The sequence below is a fragment of the Osmerus eperlanus genome, chromosome 4, assembly GCF_963692335.1.
Source record: "Osmerus eperlanus chromosome 4, fOsmEpe2.1, whole genome shotgun sequence".
Taxonomy (NCBI): domain Eukaryota; kingdom Metazoa; phylum Chordata; class Actinopteri; order Osmeriformes; family Osmeridae; genus Osmerus; species Osmerus eperlanus.
Window position 1 is genome coordinate 3,642,415 of NC_085021.1, and position 19,706 is coordinate 3,662,120.

Sequence of the window (19,706 nt, forward strand, 5' to 3'; positions counted from 1 at the left end):
ACACCATACTGTTGTCTGTCATACATTCTTACAGTCCATATCCGTACTCCTGTTTGGGAAAATAACTTGGATGTTTTTAAAGGTTGTATGTATAATGTATAAAGTATCTAGAGATAGATAGATACTTTATTAATCCCGTGGGGAAATTCAGGTGTCTCTCACAGCTCCCATATTAACAATAATTACAGTTACAGACAACATGTACAGATAACACGATACAATACAAACAGACAATACAACACAATAAGGCCATGCACAGGACCTCCCAAGACGCTGATCAATCCGAGAACGTGTTGAGCCGCACGCTACGGAGGCTGCTGGACTGTCCTGCCAGGACATGGCGGAGGGGATGACCGACAGCGCCCACGATGACCAAGAGCCTGCCCCACATCCTTATCTCCACCACAGTCACCGCCCTCCTGACCAGCTTGTCCAGCCTGTATCTCATCCTCCGTGTTGCCAGCCTAGCCCTCCGCTTAGCTCCGGCTCTGCACCCGTGGAACGGCTCTCGAAGCTCCGTTGGGATAGGGCGCTTTATTGCCAGTTTAGCAGTCCCTCGTAGCGCCACAAGGGCTGCCGACATAGAGCTGCTAAAACAGACTGCCACTCGCCGCGCCATGGCAACCAACTCAGCCATCCAAACAAACCAAATCAAATAATGCCGGCGGTGTCCGCCGCTCCGGCTGGCCTCAAAAAACAGGTCCAACTGGCCAGCGAGACCACAAAAAAAACATTCACCTGTAGGTAGATCAGCACACTATCCAACACAAACAAACTCATCACAACAGAACAGAAACAAAGTGAAGAAAAATTTGAGAAAACAGCAGAAAAATGAAGAGCTGTTAACCCTCGTGCTGCCTTCGGGTCACATGACCCAAAGGTTCATAATGAACCATCGTTGTGTTTACCCAATTTTACCCAATACAAAAACAAATTAAAATAATTTTCTTTTAAACTTTGCAATGTGGGGGGTCTGAGACAGCCTAGCTGTTAAAAGAAAATGCTTCACTTTGTCTTTGTATGCAGTAAATCTGTCGCAATACGACGGTGGGTCACAATGACTGATGGGTCAGAATGACCCGAAGATAACACAAGGGTTAAGACAGCTGCCACTCAGAGCGGCGCTTACGTCACAGACTAGGGACACCACCTCGGAATTAGTTTAAAGGGAAGAGGAAACCTTGGTCTAATATGTAATAAACATTATTCGAAGTAATTAATTATTTAAATATAGAGCAGATCAGATAACATGAGGGACAATGCGAGTGATAATATACACAATGATTTATTTAAGAAAATGTAATTATATAATGAACAATACTATTTAACTTATGGGTTAGTCTTGAATTTGAATAGTAATATGAACAACGGGATACACAATGGATATGTGAAGAGCGCCGCTTTTACGGGGGTCGGGTCGCGGGTGCAGCAACCTAAGCAGGGAGGCCCAGACTTCCCTCTCCCCGGCCACTTCTACCAGCTCTTCCTGGGGGACCCCGAGGCGTTCCCAGGCCAGCTGAGAGACATAATCCCTCCAGCGTGTCCTGGGTCTTCCCCGGGGCCTCTTCCCAGTGGGACGTGCCCAGAACACCTCACCAGGGAGGCGTCCAGGAGGCATCCTTATCAGATGCCCGAGCCACCTCAACTGGCCCCTCTCGACGCAGAGGAGCAGCGGTTCTCACCCTATCTCTCTATCTCTAAGGGAGAGCCCGGACACCCTGCGGAGAAAACTCATTTCGGCTGCTTGTATTCGCAATCTTGTTCTTTCGGTCACTACCCACAGTTCGTGACCATAGGTGAGGGTAGGAACGTAGATCGACTGGTAAATAGAGAGCTTCGCCTTTCGACTCAGCTCCTTCATCACCACGACGGACCGATGCAGAGCCTGCATCACTGCGGACGCCGCACCGATTCGCCTGTCGATCTCGCGCTCCATTCTTTCCTCACTCGTGAACAAGACCCCGAGATACTTGAACTCCTCCGCATGGGACAAGATCTCCTCCCCGACCCGGAGATTGCACTCCACCCTTTTCCGGTCGATAACCATGGCCTCAGATTTGGAGGTGCTGATTCCCATCCCAGCCGCTTCGCATTCGGTTGCGAACCGCTCCAGTGAGAGCTGGAGGTCACGGCCCGATGAAGCCAACAGGACCACATCATCCGCAAAAACCAGCGACCCGATCCTGAGGTCACCAAACCGGACCTCCTCAACGCCCTGGCTGCACCTAGAAATTCTGTCCATATAAGTTATGAACAGAATCGGTGACAAAGGGCAGCCCTGGCGGAGTCCAACCCTCACCGGGAACAAGTTCCACTTACTACCGGCAATGCGGACCAAACTCTGGCACCGGTGGTACAGGGGCCGAACAGCCCCGATCAGGGAATCCGGTATCCCGTACTCCCGGAGCACCCCCCACATGAGCCCCTGAGGTTATTTTACTCGTAATCTAAATCAAACAGACATTTTATACCACAAATTACGCCAATGTCACAAGTAAGAAATGTAGCTGGTCGCAGTTAATTTTATCATGTGAAGAAGAGGGGTCTAAGTTCCGTGGTCATCGTCAAACGGTCTGTATAGAACAAACAAAGGGATCTTTTGTCACGGTTCCTTGAAATTCAAGTTTGCTGATAGAAGAATAGGTTAGACTGTCGCGAACACTTCAGGTGAATTCCTACAAAAAAGAAGGGCCGATTGTTCGTCGTGGGTTTTTATAATCCACAAGAAAGAGGGGTGTCATTGTGAAGGTGAATCCTTTCATTGGTCAGTTACTCAAGCTGGGCGTTGAAATGGACGGTAACTTTGGGTTCAACGCCTAAAGTGTTCATGCATCGCTTATACTTCAAAATTAGTGCTGTCAGTTTAACGCGTTATTAACAGCGTTAACGCAAACCCATTTTAACATAGTCAATTTTTTTATCACGCGATTAGCGTTCTTTTTGGCCTAGCAAACGTTTTTTTCACATGCTGTTGCAACAACTACTGCCGTTAGAAAAACTACAACACCACACCGGATCTGGCTAGACCGGAAACAAAACAGCAGGCACGCCGCACTCACTTGTTTGGGATTGCGAGCCGGCTAAAGAGTAGTAGGCTAACGTTACGTTTTGAGTGGATGGCGAGCGCGAGACACCGAAATGGATGCCAATAAGATTCTGAATGTAAAGTTTACTTTTAAAAAGTTGCCAAATGGTTCCATTGACAAGACCAAAGTGATCTGTGTGTTTTGTCGTTGTGAACTGAGCTATCATCGCAGCACGTCCAGTCTGAAATACCACTTGATGGCCAAGCACACAGCTGATGCGAATTCTCCGCCCCCACGTCAAAGCCAGGCGATTGATGTTGTTTTCAATTTAAAAAAAACATTTTCACCAAGCAATCCAATCCACTTTTCCATGTTGATGAGAGCATTAACATGAGAAAAAAATAATTGGACAAAAAGAAATCAAGGGACATTTAAAATAGATAAAAATGTGCGATTAATTGCGAGTTAACTATACCATTAATGCGATTAATCGCGATTAAATATTTTAATCATTTAACAGCACTATTCAAAATATAACAATACAACATTCGTAAATGGTTTTGTTAGTAGGATACAGTTATTTGGATTGACTGACTTAACTCCACCTGAAGGGAAGTTCTATCAAACATCAACTAGAGAGGGTACAATTTCTACAATTTGTAGGGTGTGCTTGTTTGCGTCGGTTGCACAGGGGTCCGTTTTTTAATGACATTTTTACAACTGATATTTCTGTATATTTTATATAAAAATGCATAGGGTCTACTTATTATTTATAAAGATTACATAGATTTAAAAGCATCTTTTTTTGCTGCTCATTTACAACTCAAAATACGAGTGAAGTGTAGAATGAAATATGATGTCTTCTCATTTCCCCTGCAAGAGGCAGCCTCATAGCTGAATCAACGAATACATTTGGCAGACCGGTGTAAAAATTGACCTAATCTCTATGACTTAAACGTCCTTTTAAGTTTTTCCTTCTCGTGATTTTCAGGCATTTAGCCTACTGCATTCATTCATTAATAAAGAACCCCCTTTGAAGATTATTCTACGACGTTACCGGCAGTAGAAGATGGAATCGCGATTCAAACAGTACCATCTGCTAACTGAAAATATGCTTCCAAAAACGTAAATAAGCTAGACATTTATGTTGTGGAAAATCGCTCATTCATAAAAAGCTCACTGGTAGCGATCATTGTCAGTAACAACGCAAAATGCGATATAGCCCTGTGTGGAGAAGCTGCCCCGGTAAATTCTACTACTACAGTACAGTACTACACTACTGCTGTGTTCGTCTTGGTAGCGATTGCGTTGGTTGAATTCGATTTAACGTTCCGTTGTACGGTTTAGGCTGAAATTTATTATTTTCATGAACAGATCAGAGTTTAGGCTGTGGCAATGAAGTTCAGGTTAGTAGTCAGATAGTTTCACCTATTGAAAGACTTTAGATTTAAGTAAGGGGAGTGCCGAACATGTTCTGTCGCCGTTTGACTTCCTAAACAGCTGTGTAGATGTTTTTGTAGTGTGTCTCGCGTAGGCTACAGCGTTGCAGTGAGCAACACTGGTTTGAAACCACAGGTAATGATAATTTCACCAACAAATTGTTTACTTGTAATGAAATGTCATAATAAATCCTACAACGAAAATGTATTTGTGAGGAATGTTTATTTTAACGATTGAAAACAGATGCATCATAGACCACTGTAGTATGTGTTGCCCGGGCAACAGAGGCTAATGTCATGCTAATGCTTCAGTGAAATAGTAGACTACCGTTTCCGAAAGTAGATGTGGGCCTACTTCCTTAATAATATCAGCTAATATTGTACATTACATTTCACAATTGTGTTTCACATCACAAAGTAAAATGAGTAAATAGTTATCACCCTGGCCTCTTTGCTTGAGGCGTTTCTGCAGCTGCCTTGCAGTAAAGCAATAGTTAGCCTAGCTATCCCCCAAGATAACAAACGCGAAACGAATGTTCTGCTACAGGTAGTCACGCGTGTTTTTGTGACGTTAGTGACGTAGTGACGTTAGTAACGTCAGTGACTGTGGCTAGCAAATTAGCCACCGTTAGCTTCACTTTTCGCCACAAAAACTTAACTTGAGCCTAAACCATGCAACGGAACGTAAATAAAAATACAAGCAACTCAATAGCTACCAAGACGAAACTTTTGACACCTAGGTTGTCTATGTAGGCCAAATATTGACTGAGATTTAGGGGGGCAAAAAGAAGAAAAATAATAATAACTAGAAACGGCTGTTCCTGCGAAACAGCAGTGACAATGCTTTAAACCTGAATGGGGATAGCTGACCATGCTAAAAAGCGGAAATGTTTTGTAGAAAGTTATAAGCTGAAGCGCCTGAAAGGTATTTTTGAAAGGGGCTGGAGCTGGACGAAGGTATAAAACTACAGAAAAGAGAAGAAAAATGCAAAAAGAGAAAGAATTCTGAAGAATTAGAAAATTTTGCAGAAAATGATTTGCTGGAGTTTCAAAAGGCCTGAAATGTATGTTAGAAAGGACCTGCAGCAAGATGAAGACAGAAAAGTACAGAAAAGAGAAGAAAAATGCAAAAGTACTGGCAGTTGGAAGGTACTGCTGTGAAAGGTATTTTTGAAAGGACCTGGAGCAAGATGAAGGCAGAAAACAGAAGAAAAGAGAAGAAAAGAAGAAGAAAAATGCAAAACAATAAGGGCAAAAATTCAGAAAGATGAGCTGCAGGAAAATGTGAAAATTTAGCAGAAAACCAGTTGCTGAAGTCTGGGTTGAACGAATTTGATGGTAAAAGGACAACACTGGAAAGACTTGACCTTGCTGGAAAAACGTAGCAACGGTTGGTAATTGGCCACAGACTGGCAACATTTCTAACCTAGAATCTAGGTTTCAGGTTCAAGACGGAGGAGAAACTAATCATGTGTATGGAAGCAAATCGTTACCAAAATTCAAATGCAAAGCATTTCCAGAAATTCATTTGCATTTTAAGAATGTGGCTGCATTATTTGACTCATAAATGAAATTTGTAATCAATCATCCTATTTGCATTTTAATTTTCTTCTTCAAGAGTGCTCAATCTTTCACTTAATTAAAATGAAAAAGAAATAGACATTTGAGATTTAATTTTAAGAACGTGGCTGCAAAATCGTGACCACAATTCAAATTCAAATGCATTTCCAGAAATGCATTTTCATTTTAAGAACGTGGCTGCAAAATCGTGACCACAATTCAAATTCAAATGCATTTCCAGAAATGCATTTTCATTTTAAGAACGTGGCTGCAAAATCGTGACCACAATTCAAATTCAAATGCATTTGCAGAAATGCAAAATGAACGAAAAAGCATTCTGAGCGGCGCAGCAGAGTGACGTCAGTAGCCGCTCTTCTTCAGCTCCCTGCTGACCGAGCTACCCATCTTGTTCGGTAGGGGGCGGTGTGCACATCTGCATTGCATTACATTGCAAATGTGCCGGGAAATTGATTGAATTGCCGGGTCTTTAGAGCAGCCGGTCCGTGGGTCATTTCGTACCGGGCCGCAGAAAAAAGAATTAAGTACATTATTTCCTTTTAATTGATTATCAGAGTCTGAAAGACGTTTTATTCTGAAAAATTACCTGATTCTCTCCTTCTCTGCGGGCCTTTTCCCCTGAGCAAAAAAGCTCTGCAAAGAAGTGTGTTTACTCATTTTTTAGCAAGTTTGTGGGCTAATAGGCCTAAACTGGATATAAGGAACGCACTTGGGGTGTCACTGTCGTAGCTTATTGTCACACACAACAGTGGGACTGACACATCGAAAGCTAGCTAGTAACAATATAACGATGGAAAACCAGGCTAAGAAACTTAAAGATGGGGCTGAAAAAAGAGACAAAAATACATCACATTCACTAGACATGGTTTTGTCAATTGAAAAAACGGCTGTTTATTTTACATAAAACTCCAAAAACTATTTTTCGCTAAAATCAGCTAAACTATTTTTCTTGCGCGCTCCGCGCGCTCGCATTAGGTGTGGAAGTCACTAACTAGGATCACATCAAACCCAGAATGTTCATGCATTAGCAGCGCAGCTGTCCAGGGCCTATCTTTCCTCCCAAGTCCGTCCTTGCCGGTCCGTGAAAATATGTCTTACATGAAAGCGGTCCGTGGCGCAAAAAGGGTTGGGGACCGCTGCTTTAGAGGACGCATCACAGATCATGGCGCTCCCTCAAATTGTGCAAACACTGTTAGAATTAGCTGAGCAGGTATAATCTAATAATATATCTGAGTCTGATGCCCGTGACCGAGTAGAACAAGTCATAGAGAGCTTGGCTGCATACTCTGCCATCACAGATTTACACATTAATAGTAGCTCTGCCACTGTTTTAGTCATTGTTTGACATCAAGTTGCTCAGTCTGTGATGCGTCCTCTAAAGACCCGGCAATTCAATCAATTTCCCGGCACATTTGCAATGTAATGCAATGCAGATGTGCACACCGCCCCCTACCGAACAAGATGGGTAGCTCGGTCAGCACAGAGCTGAAGAAGAGCGGCTACTGACGTCACTCTGCTGTGCCGCTCAGAATGCTTTTTCGTTCATTTTGCATTTCTGCAAATGCATTTGAATTTGAATTGTGGTCACGATTTTGCAGCCACGTTCTTAAAATGAAAATGCATTTCTGGAAATGCATTTGAATTTGAATTGTGGTCACGATTTTGCAGCCACGTTCTTGAAAATGAAAATGCATTTCTGGAAATGCATTTGAATTTTAATTGTGGTCACAATTTTGCAGCCACGTTCTTAAAATGAAAATGCATTTCTGGAAATGCATTTGAATTTGAATTATGGTCACAATTTTGCAGCCACGTTCTTAAAATGAAAATGCATTTCTGGAAATGCATTTGAATTGTGGTCACAATTTTGCAGCCACGTTCTTGAAAATGAAAATGCATTTCTGGAAATGCATTTGAATTTGAATTGTGGTCACGATTTTGCAGCCACGTTCTTAAATGAAAATGCATTTCTGGAAATGCATTTGAATTTTCAAATTTTACATTTCAAATTGAATTTTGGTATCTATTTGCTGGGGCATATTTTGAAAATTAAATCTCAAATGTCTATTTCTTTTTCATTTTAATTAAGTGAAAGATTGAGCACTCTTGAAGAAGAAAATTAAAATGCAAATAGGATGATTGATTACTAATTTCACTTATGAGTCAAATAATGCAGCCACATTCTTAAAATGCATTTCTGGAAATGCATTTGCATTTTGGTAACGATTTGCTTCCATACATATGTGCCTGCACACCCAGTCCTGTTCAGACACTTAATTTAAGATGACATCAAAATAATAATTCATAGTGCAGGGTTGCCAATGTTGTCGTTGTCCCTGGTGAGTTTTTTATACTTAAATAATAAGATCATGCTACATCTAACCAGCGGATCATTTCTTGCAAGTGTGTCAAAGTGGTATTTTTACAGACTGTATTAACACCGTAGGCTTGAATAATAACGGAAGGCGTGAAGCTAGAGAGAGGATGCAATGGAAAATTTCCTACATAAGCTAGATACAGGGTAGGAAATTTACATATTTCTTGGGGGGCAATTTTTGCCCCCACTGACTGAAATCCAGGGGCATTTAAAAAAAAATGGGGGCACTTTTTGAAAATTGTGAAATAACATTTAACCTTTGTTCAAGATAATAAATATGCTTATTTAGGCTAACAGTATATGAGCAATTGTCACCAAATGGCAAGAATAAGACTATTAAGCAGTAGTCTACAGATTCAAAGTGTTTTCTTAGATTCTTTTTACAAAGAAAAAATCAGACAATCATATTTGTTTTGTTCTTATTTTAATTTTTTTACAACTCTTAAGTTATAATTATTTATTTTTTATAATTTCATGTTGTTCCTACTTAGTACAGGAAATACAGATAGGACAGACTAAACAAAGAACAACAACAAAACACAATAAAAGGGCTATACATGGATTAATTAAATTAAATCTACAAACAAAACGCTCAGCAGTGCTGAGGGGAAAATGTCATTTCAGACAATTAAAAAGTACATATTAGGTTATATGTACAGTGGACAAAAATAATAAATATGTACGTATATATAAATGAGTGGCTTATTTGTCAAATACATTTATTCATTTAGTCAAATAGCACCAGTTCATCATCGTCGTCATCTGTGTCACTGCCAGCCATTGGAGAAGTTGCTGGTCTGACCTGCTGCCTTTTCCCATAGGGTTTTATATGGGGCCGCCTTGCTTTCTTCCCACTGCGGAACCATTTTTTCACAGCAGATTTGGCACATGCAGCAGCAGCTGCATCTTCTTCTTCTGGTCCCTCCAGTGAGATCATCATTAGGTCTTCCACTGTGGCTGTGTTGAGATTGATCCGCCAGTCAGTTTTGACTCGATTCAGAAGAGAAAACGCCCTCTCTACCTTGGACGTGGACATTGGCATGACTTGAATTATTTCAATTATGTGGAGTATGTTGGGGAACTCCTCAGGCCACACCCTTAGAATCTGTGCCCATAGTTCCCCCCACTTTAGACCTTTGTAACTCCTGTTGATGACCTTCTTAAGACGGGTCCACTCTGCCATTACGTTTTCTACATCACAGCCGTTTTTCATTAGTATTTCCTTGAAATGCTCTAGGAGCAGCAAGACCTCCTCATTACCATACTCAGTCAGATCTTCAGGCCAGTGCTTAGGGTCCAGTTTACACATGGCCATGAGGATTGTGTCTGTTTGATACCTTTCATCCAGGCAGGCCACAATGTCATGGATGAGCGGCTCTCTGGAACTCTTCAATCTTTTCTCAGCATCTGCATAAGTGTCAGAAAGCGCTACACCTCTGTAACTACCACACCGACACTCCACCTTCACTGCTCTCAGCTTTGGGCCATCACCTTTCGCCATGTCTTTCAGCACCTCTTTGGAAGTCTCAATAGCCTCCACAGCTGTGGGGAGAGAAATGCTGTCTTTCTGGAACTGTAGAGATAGATGGGACAACTCACCCAAAACATCCATGTAGTCCTACATGGAGGAGGAATTCATTGGACTTGACCTTCTTGAGCCATCCTCTCACTCTTGCAGCATCTGCTTTCTTTATATCTTGCCGCTGATCACTTCCCACCTCAGTTAGATGAGCGATGACTGCAGGGATGTTCGTCTCGAGTGCTTTAAGGGCTCTTCTGCGGTGATCAACCCATCTGGTCCCATCTACCCTAGTGGGTGTCAGGACAGACTCGTCTAGCAGTTCAGCCAGCCGGTCCAGCTCCCGTCTTCTTTTCCCTGACCCTCGATAGAAGGATGTATAGAAAGATAGGAACCCATCAATCTGAAAAAGGAAAAGAAAAACACAAACAAGGCATTGAGAATCAAAGTCCCCACAATTTTTATACTGTTGGCTTTAGGGTCCAGCAATGTTAATAAATACTATGTTTTTTATAATATGTTTTTTTTTATATCAAAAGTTAAAATATCACACAAACCTCTTGATTGAAATATGTTCCCTGGAAGGCATTCTTACAGGCTAGCTCTAAACGATGAGCTAAACAATGAATGCACTGAAAAAAAGGAAACTGGCTGGTTATTGAATTTACAAAACTTTAACATGTAATTTGAACAATATTGTTTCATGTTTCAAATGTGAACGTGATTAAATCATGTACGATTTGCATAAAATTCAACAACTTAACAGTTGTTAGATTCAGTCGTGTTGAGATAACGTGATAAAATCTAGCCAAACTGATGTTGCACTCTATGGACTCGTGAGATCACGAGATAACGCGAGAACACAACCCATCTGCCCGGGAAAAATAACGGCAGTTGGAGAAGACGGCAATTGAGAAGACGAAGTCTGGTTGCGCGAGTTCAGTTTTGATAAGGTAAGATTAAATCTGTTTTTATGCATCAAAATACTAACGAAACGACGTACCTAAAGTAATTAGCAGCTTGTTCATCATATGCAGCAATATTTGGCTTTTTTTTAATTTATTATCAGCCTTTTAATGTCATGTTGGCTAACGTGCTGGTGTTAGCCTAGCTAGCTAGTTAGCTGGCACTTAACTAATCACGGTGTTCTCTACCATTTGCTGCCCGTCGACCCATGCACAGAGTTTTAGTTACACATTTTGCATCTCCTAGGCATCTAGGTGTCATGCCGATTATATTTCATTTTTTTCGCCTAAAGTGGCTAATCGTAGGCACAAATGTCACGTGTGGCGTGTGGTAAATTACAGCCGATGCGTTGCTAAAGCCCCGGTAAAGGTAGACTAATCAAAATGTCTGCTAAAATATGGGCAAACTTAGGTCTCACAGGGTCTCAAACGGTAGTCTGTTGCATTTTGCTGCTTGTGCTGGTGTAAAAATGCATATGATTTGTAGTTTCAGATACTAGTTAAGAAAGTATTTTTAAGTTGAGTTATGTTTCCTTACATGCTCAAGTTGTCCGCTGTATCATGCTTTCATTGCTCTAGTTTATCTGTATTGTCCATAAATCATGGTGATCTTGCATGTGCAATGCGCCATTGTTCTGAACACACGTGCTTGTGCGGAGGATGCTGACATGAAAATTTATCGGGGCAACTAACGTTAGCACAGTTCATATAATTAAAAATATTGTATTTTATATTTTATTGTATAGTTTATTTTAATCTAATTCCACTTAGTATTGCTAGTTATGTACCCTTAGTATAGTTAGTCCTCATCTTTAAAATTTAGATTCCTATATGCTTAATGTTTGCACCTTCCTGCCAAAGCAAATTCCTTGTCTGTGCAAACTTTCATGGCGAATAAATCCCATTCTGATTAATGGGAAGTCTTTGTTTTGGTTCACCTCACTGATTCTAAATATTTCCTTTCATATAGGATCCTATTTGAACAGCAAACAATCAAATACTTTGGTAAGTGTCATATTTATTTTCTTTTGTGTTGCTGTTAAAACCCCAAATACGCTTTTTTTAATGTATATTTCCCAAAATAATTGAAAGTTACAGATGGAAAAATCTAGTATGTTTGTTTCTCAATTGTTTATACGTGAAAATGGACCTACTCTCACAGACATTGCCATTTTAAACAACCTTTAACAGTATCAGAAACATTAAAAGATGATGTCATCTTGGATGTGTCATTTGATCTCGGATGTAATAAGCAACATACGAAGGACAGACCCCTGATCTTAAATGATAAGAAAAATGACTGTCAGTAATGTTGAGCTTGATATACTTTATGATACAGGGCTGGGTGGTTGGAATGTGGAGATGTAAGGGGTGTCAAGCAACTCTGTCAAGTAGACTCAAGCTTTTGCATCACTACAAGTTAAAGCATCCACATTTTGGACGTAGTTCTCGCTTTCCATGTACATACCTGCACTGTCCATGCACATTTAAGGCGTGGAATGCCCTTATTGTCCACCAGAGTAAAATCCACTCAACAGAAGCCACTCACAAGGAGGAAGCAATATTCAGTTGTCACCTTTGTGCTTGTAGTGATTTAGCATCAGAGAGGGATTATTTTGCTCATATATACACACATCTCAAAAGAAATGAGACAGTCATTTGTATGTTTTTAGGCTGTGACTTTAAAGCAAACATTTATTGTACGTTTAAATCACACAAAAACCGAAAACACTGCCATCATACATTGGTTGATTTTAAACCTGGAGTAGTTAGTACTACTTGGATATCATCTGTGAATGAATTGGAGACAAATAGTCAGGAGTGTGTAGAACAGTCAGATACTGCCATTGCTTCAAATAGTTATCATATTGAGGACTTACAGAAGGTCATAGAGCAAAGATTTGCAGCTGCTTTGCTGAACTTGGAGCATTTGGTCCATGTGCCAAGCTCAGCTGTTGATGTTTATTTAGGGGAACTCCATCATTTGATTGGTGCACCTGTTTTGTTATCTTGTGACATTGTAAGGGAAATATTTCATCAGCGAAACATCCCTGTCGATGAACTTATAATTACAGAAACTGTTACTGCAATTTGTTGTGGTAATCCTGTGCAAAGGTCCATACAAAAAGGTGGCCCTCTAAGTACCGCATATCTGCGTCAGCAGTATTACAAGGAGAATTTCAGTGTTGTAGAGCCAGTTGAATATATTCTTGATGCAAAAAACAAACGCAGTTTCCAATATGTCCCAATATTGAAGTCCTTACAGCAGCTGTTAAGTAGAGGGGATATCATTGATAAAATTGTTGAGGGCCATCAAAGACAGGAGAGCACATATTCTGGCGTGTCATATAAGTACAGGTCCTCAAGAGATGGTTCCCTATTTAACCCTTGTGCTGCCTTCGGGTCACATGACCCAAAGGTTCATAACGAACCACCGTTGTGTTTACCCAATTTTACCCAATACAAAAACAAATAAAAATTATTTTCTTTTAACCATTGCAATGTGGGGGGTCTGAGACAGCCCGACAGTTAAAAGAAAATGCTTCACTTTGTTTTTGTAGGAGGTAAATCTGTCGCAATACGACGGTGGGTCACAATGACTGATGGGTCAGAATGACCCGAAGATAACACAAGGGTTAAGGAAAATAGTTTCTTCTCTGGAGAAAAGCCAAGAATCATCCTAACTTTTTATGTGGATGACTTTGAAACGTGTAATCCCCTTGGCACCTCGCGGAAAAAACACAAGCTTTGTGCGGTATATTGGGTATTGGCTAACTTGCCTCCTGGGTCTCATTCCTCGTTATCATCTATCTACTTGTCAGTTTTGTGCAAATCCGATGATGTTAAAACCTATGGTTATGATAAAGTCTTTGAACCTCTCCTACAAGATCTGAAAACTCTGGAGGAGCTGGGTGTTTATGTCCCGCTGTTAGGTGAATCAGTTAAAGGTACTGTACTCAGTGTAGTGGCTGACAACCTGGGAGCGCACGGAGTTGCAGGATTTTTGGAGAGTTTTTTGGTGGAACACTGTTGCAGATATTGCACAGGAAAAAACACTGATTTTCAGCTACATTCTGTTGCATCTGGTGCGTTCAGTCTGAGAACAAAGGAGCTTCATCAAGCCCATGTCAAACAGGCCCAAGATACAGGTACACATTGTTGTGGGGTGAAAAAAGAATGCTTCTTCACAAAACACCTGTCTCATTTTCATGTTATCTTTGGCTATCCACCTGATCTTGCCCACGATGTTTTTGAGGGTATAATCCCAGTCGAGCTAGCTCAATGTTTAACGGTGCTTATGTCCAGAAAGCTTTTCACATTAGGTGACCTGAACAATGCCATTCTGAAGTTTCCCTACAAATGGGTTGACAAGACTAACAAACCTCATGTAGTGTCACAAAGTTTCTCCAGCAGAAAAACGGTGGGGGGAAATGCTCATGAAAACTGGAGCCTGCTCCGGTTTTTACCTTTTTTGGTTGGATCACTTGTACCTGAAGATGAGCCTGCGTGGCTTGTTCTCATGGACCTGAAGGACATCACAGAGCTTGTTGTTGCCCCTGTGCATAGTGATGACTCGCTTGCATTTTTAGAATGTAAAATCGTAGAGCACCGGCAAAGATACAAAGAGTTGTTCCCTGACACCAGGCTGCGACCAAAACACCATTATTTGGAACACTACCCTCAGATGATTAGGCTGTTTGGTCCAGTTGTCAACCAGTGGACAATGCGCTTTGAGGCTAAGCATAGTTTTTTCAAGAAGGTTATCAGACACACAAGCTGCTTCAAGAACGTGCCCCTCTCATTAGCCTCGAAGCATCAGATGATGATTGCTTACCATCTGAGCTCTCCATGTCTGAGCAAGCCTGACCTAGAGGTCTCAGCTGTATCCACTGTACCAGTACACTTACTCAAAGAGGAGATAGCACAAGCCATCAGGCAAAAGTTCCCTGACACACCTGAGGTTCACCTCACACAGTGTGTGACAACTAAGGGCATAACCTATAGGAAGGGAATGATACTGGCCCACAGAGCAGCAGGCGGATTGCCTGAATTTAGTGAAATTGACCAAATCTGTATTTTACATGAGAGTGTATTTTACATTGTGAAAGAGCTCAGTGGTTGGTACAGAGAGCATTATAGAGCCTTTGAACTCAGCCAACCACACATCAGTACATTCACTTTTGTGGCACCCAGTGAACTCAGTGATACTTATCCACTTGTTGAGTACAAGATTGGATCAGTCCGCATGCTGACTTTAAAAAGGCATATAGAAATACAAGGTGAGCTAGCAATGGAGTTGGAGGGGTATGATGATTTGCTTTTGTCTACGTTGGTAAATGTGGTTATGTGATTGTGCAGCTTTTTATATTCTTCCTGCATATTGTTGTGGAAAAAACATCACACTGTTGTAATTATGAAGATGGGTAATGATTATGGATTCATATGATTTAAAATGAAACTCTTAATCACCTCTTTATGCTATATTACTGGAAATAATGTGCAAAGCTGTTGACTGATTTATTATTACCACTAAAACTTCGAAGATATTAAGCCCAAAGTGTGAAGATCTGGATAATTAGGGGCTGAGTGGGGTCTAGCTAGCTTTAGTTAAGAAAGTGCTACGAACATGTTATTAGCCTACGTTTAGCTTAGATTTACCAAAATATTTTCGAAGAGGTACAGGCGGTATGTTTTCCTTAATTTTTTTTACTTTGTGTGTTATTTTGCTGACTGGAGATCAGTAGTATATATCTATATTTATTAATAATAAATAATATAATAATCGCATATTAAATCGCAATTGCAATATTAGTAAAAATAATCGCAATTAGCTTATTTTTCTAAATCATTCAGCCCTACCAATAAGTATTGTACCAATGGCAGAACAACAAATAATAGGGAAAATATATAAGAGAAATGTCCGGAGAGAAATTCCAGTCTGATCCCGGGATCTTGCTCACGTTTGTTGGAATCTCTGTCAGTCTGAATTCTAATAAACACTTTGCATTAAACTTTGCTGAGTTCCAGTGCTGTTTCAAACTTTGAGAATTGGTTGAAGACGTAGATTTTGTCACTACAATATCTATCTAATGCAATACTTGTTCTAACCTACTATATTTCTTAATTGTATCACAAGGTGTTCGCAGATCCTAAACATGTCTGAATTTTTTTTGTGTGTGTGTTTGCAGAGTAAACGGCTGTGAAGATGGGGACTCCTGTGATCCTTAAGATCCACTTGACTGATAGCAGCTCTCAGAGGTTGACTCTCCCCCATGGACTCCCTGCATCTGTTGATGAACTTTTAGAGAATGTGAAGAAACAGTGTGGACTTCAGGGCAATTTTCGACTTCAGTTTATGGATTCCTTGTTCGGAAATGAGTTCCTTAACCTTACCTCAATGTCAGAAGTACAAGACAGAGGTACTCTTAAAGTAATTGACATGTCAAGGCCCACCACTATGCAGCATGATGATGAGAGGTCTACAGTTCTCAATCCAGCCTTAAATCCACAAGCATTCAGTCCTTCCTGGGACTCTTCGTCTCTTTCAGGTGGATCTGTAGATACAGATATACTGTCATCGAATGAGTCTACAAGCTCACGGTCCACTTGGCCTGCTGTCTTTCATGTGCCTAAGTTCTCCTACGATTCAGAAATAAAACTTCAGCAGGCAAGTTTAGCTTATATTGAAAATGGCACAGTACTTATTCCAGATCGTAAGTTGAAGTCGGCCATTCTTGAAAGTTTGGTGCAGGAAATTGTGCAGTATAAAGTTTATGTCACTGATAAGGAGATGGAACAGGTAGCCCAGAGTCTCATCAAGACACATCCATGTTTAACTGAGAAGGGGTCCTCTTCTGGATGTGGTGGATGGAAAACCAGTTTAAAATACAAACTATCCAACTACCACACACAATTGAGAAAGCTAGGCTGCCCGGAAGTGACAGTGAACTCTTTAAAAAACAAGCCTGCAGGGAAGCGCAGTGCAGCCTTTGGTGTCAAAATATCCATCAGCAGAAACTGAGGAAAGTCTGGAGGCCATGCAGAAAGCTCTACTCTTGGATGTAAAGAAGAGAGACAACAGAGAGGTTGTGGAACTCAAGATGGAAAATACTTTTGCACACAGAAGACATGAAGTTGTTCGTGATGCACCAATGGTGGAGGATTTCATGGCAAGTTGGCCTGCTCTGTTTGACGTCAGTGAGGTAAGGCTTATCATGCAGTTTTTTTTATCTTTGGTCTACTGTATGTGTGATGGCTTTATCCCTGATGATTACCATTTTAACCTAATTCCTTTGTGCTTATTATCTGTTTTCAGATCAATGCTGAATTCAAGAGAATCACCACTGTCCCACTTCAATCCAAGTTTCTGTCTCAGCTTGACCTCCACTCTGACAAGCTGATGAAGCTCTTCGAAAAGAGAGGACAGCTAGGGGAAAGACTCAAAACAATCAAAGCACAAATGGCTGATGTAAGTAGACAGTGTACACCAGTAGTTGACTTCAAAATGAAGCAAGTGCTAAACTAAGAAGCTAATAAAAAAAATCTTTCAGTTTGATGATATAGATGCCGGACGAGAGTGTATCATCAAGGGAATCTGTATCTACATGGGTGAAGATCCAGAAAACCTTGTGAAGAAATATGTGGTATGTGTTGTGTGCTTACGACTCCCTTTTTGTTCTCCTGATTGATCACTTGGGCTGAAATGATTTATTGATTCATAGAAAATATATTGATTTATTATTTTGATAATCTATTAAAATGATCTGTTTAATAGTATTATACAATCAATATTTAAAGGTCCCATGGCATGAAAACTTCACTTTATGAGTTTTTTTAACATTAATATGAGTTCCCCTACCGAAGCATGTCAGTTTGCACCGCCTCTCTCCTCCATTAGCATTTAAAGCTACAGACACAGAAACGGCACGTCCTAAGGAAAGCAATTGTGGGACTGGCTCGTACTGGCTGTAATTCTGCTCCAAGGCTGAATTTCGGGAAAGAGACTTGAGATACAGTATTAGGGGACCACTAAGGCCTATATATAAGCATCTAAAAACAGCATGCCATGGGACCTTTAACAAATCTGAGACATGACTTTAGACTGGCTAGTTGTGATGGGTATGTGATTATTTTCAATGTATTTTCTTTATAAGTCATTGACTATTTACCATTTGTCACATTATTTAAATAAACAAGAAAACATCCCAAGTTTAATTGTTTAAATTAATTGTAGTTACAGCACTATATATCTTCCCACACTCAACTACTGTTCTGTCAAAAAAATTGTCTGTGATTCAATGTTTATTAATTTGTTTCTCGATTGGTCTCATTTACTGGCCTTTTTTTTTTTTACAGGGCATGGGTGAAGACGCGTTTAATGAGGCCATGGAAGACACGACTGTGGGAATTTATGTTCTGAAAGAACATCCTTGTGATGAACCAGAGGACATCGGCATTGTCCTTGAAGGCATCAAGGTGTTGCAAGAACTGGACAATGTAGCATTAGCGGTTGCAATGCTTTTTGGACTAATGTATGCCCTTAACTTCAGCTACCCTGCTGACCTTCGTTATACTTTTGAGGTCATTCAAAAAATTCTGATGGAACTTGATGGAGGGAAACCTTCAAACTAAGCACTTGCTTTAAAAAATAGTCTCTTACAGTAAAAGGGTCAGAGAGACTGTGCCGTCAGCCAAATGGTGTAGTTGTTCCTAAAAGCATCGTTTAGGCTAGTTTTGTTTGTTTGAATTAACTGGACAGGAACTGGACAGGATTTGCGTCTCTTTTTTCTCTCTCTAGAAAACAGGCTCTTTTAGTAAAGACTTACCTGTCAGCAATAAACCAAAAGGCATCTTTGGTACTGCTATACCAGATGAACCACTTTTTCAAGAACCAACATTGTTCTCTTTGTGTTTATTCCTCAGGAAAAACCTGAAGGTACCCTTTAAGCTTCTTCTTCTGTATTCTAAATTGTAATACACAACTTGAGTACAAAACTCTGACTGCCTTTTTTGTCAATGCAAATCATTTCAACATACAACTGTATTTACATACACACGCAACAAGGAACCGATGGCTACAATACATTTGGATAGAGCTAACTTTTACAAATCATGTTAGATTTAAAGACCCCACTCGGGTACCAGGGACATGATGCAATTGCCTTAAATTTACGTAATACCTTTACATAATACTCACTTACAGAAATCAAGTTGCAGTTACACTCTAAAATCAGGTATCCTGGACATGATGCAATTACTCAACATTACACAATATATTCATATTACTGTGACGTAAAAATAATATGTTAAATTAACATATTATTTTATTATTAACATAATTATGTTAAAATTATTTTACAACTGTCCCCATGTTTTCGGTCAGCCCTGTCACGTTACATAAAAACGACATACAAAGAGTGCAATATGCCTTTAAGGTTATGACTCAGAGGATGTGACATCATTTGACTGAGTTGACGCTGCCACTGATAAAGATTAGTTTTTCTCAATGACTTATGATTTAAAGCCTGTTTTAGCATGTTTTTTTGAGGAGGACAAGCTACAGGTTGCTTGTCCTAGAAAAGAATAAAAGTTTTGGAAAACCAAAACGATGCTAGGAAGCTAGCATGCTGAGGCCCTGTCAGGGCCTGACAGCCCTAGGCTATGACAGGGCCCGACAAATGAATGATGAAACGAATGAAGTTATCACTCACCGTAGGCGATTGCGTGTTGCTTGGTCGCCTGGTGACGAAAGGCCACGTATTTCTTGATATTTTCACTCCCCTTGATGAAATCAGCGGAAGA

The 19,706-nt window shown here is 40.5% G+C and overlaps 1 protein-coding gene across 1 annotated transcript; it reads left to right on the top strand.

The window, feature by feature from the left end:
- Positions 1-10,251: 10,251 nt before the first annotated feature.
- Positions 10,252-18,891, top strand: LOC134018336 (uncharacterized). The gene is made up of 5 exons (XM_062458226.1): positions 10,252-11,909; positions 16,094-17,107; positions 17,221-17,373; positions 17,456-17,548; positions 18,261-18,891. Exons 2-5 carry the CDS (start codon positions 16,943-16,945, stop codon positions 18,534-18,536), a joined length of 687 nt encoding a protein of 228 aa, XP_062314210.1. The 5' UTR covers positions 10,252-11,909; positions 16,094-16,942; the 3' UTR covers positions 18,537-18,891.
- Positions 18,892-19,706: the final 815 nt, after the last annotated feature.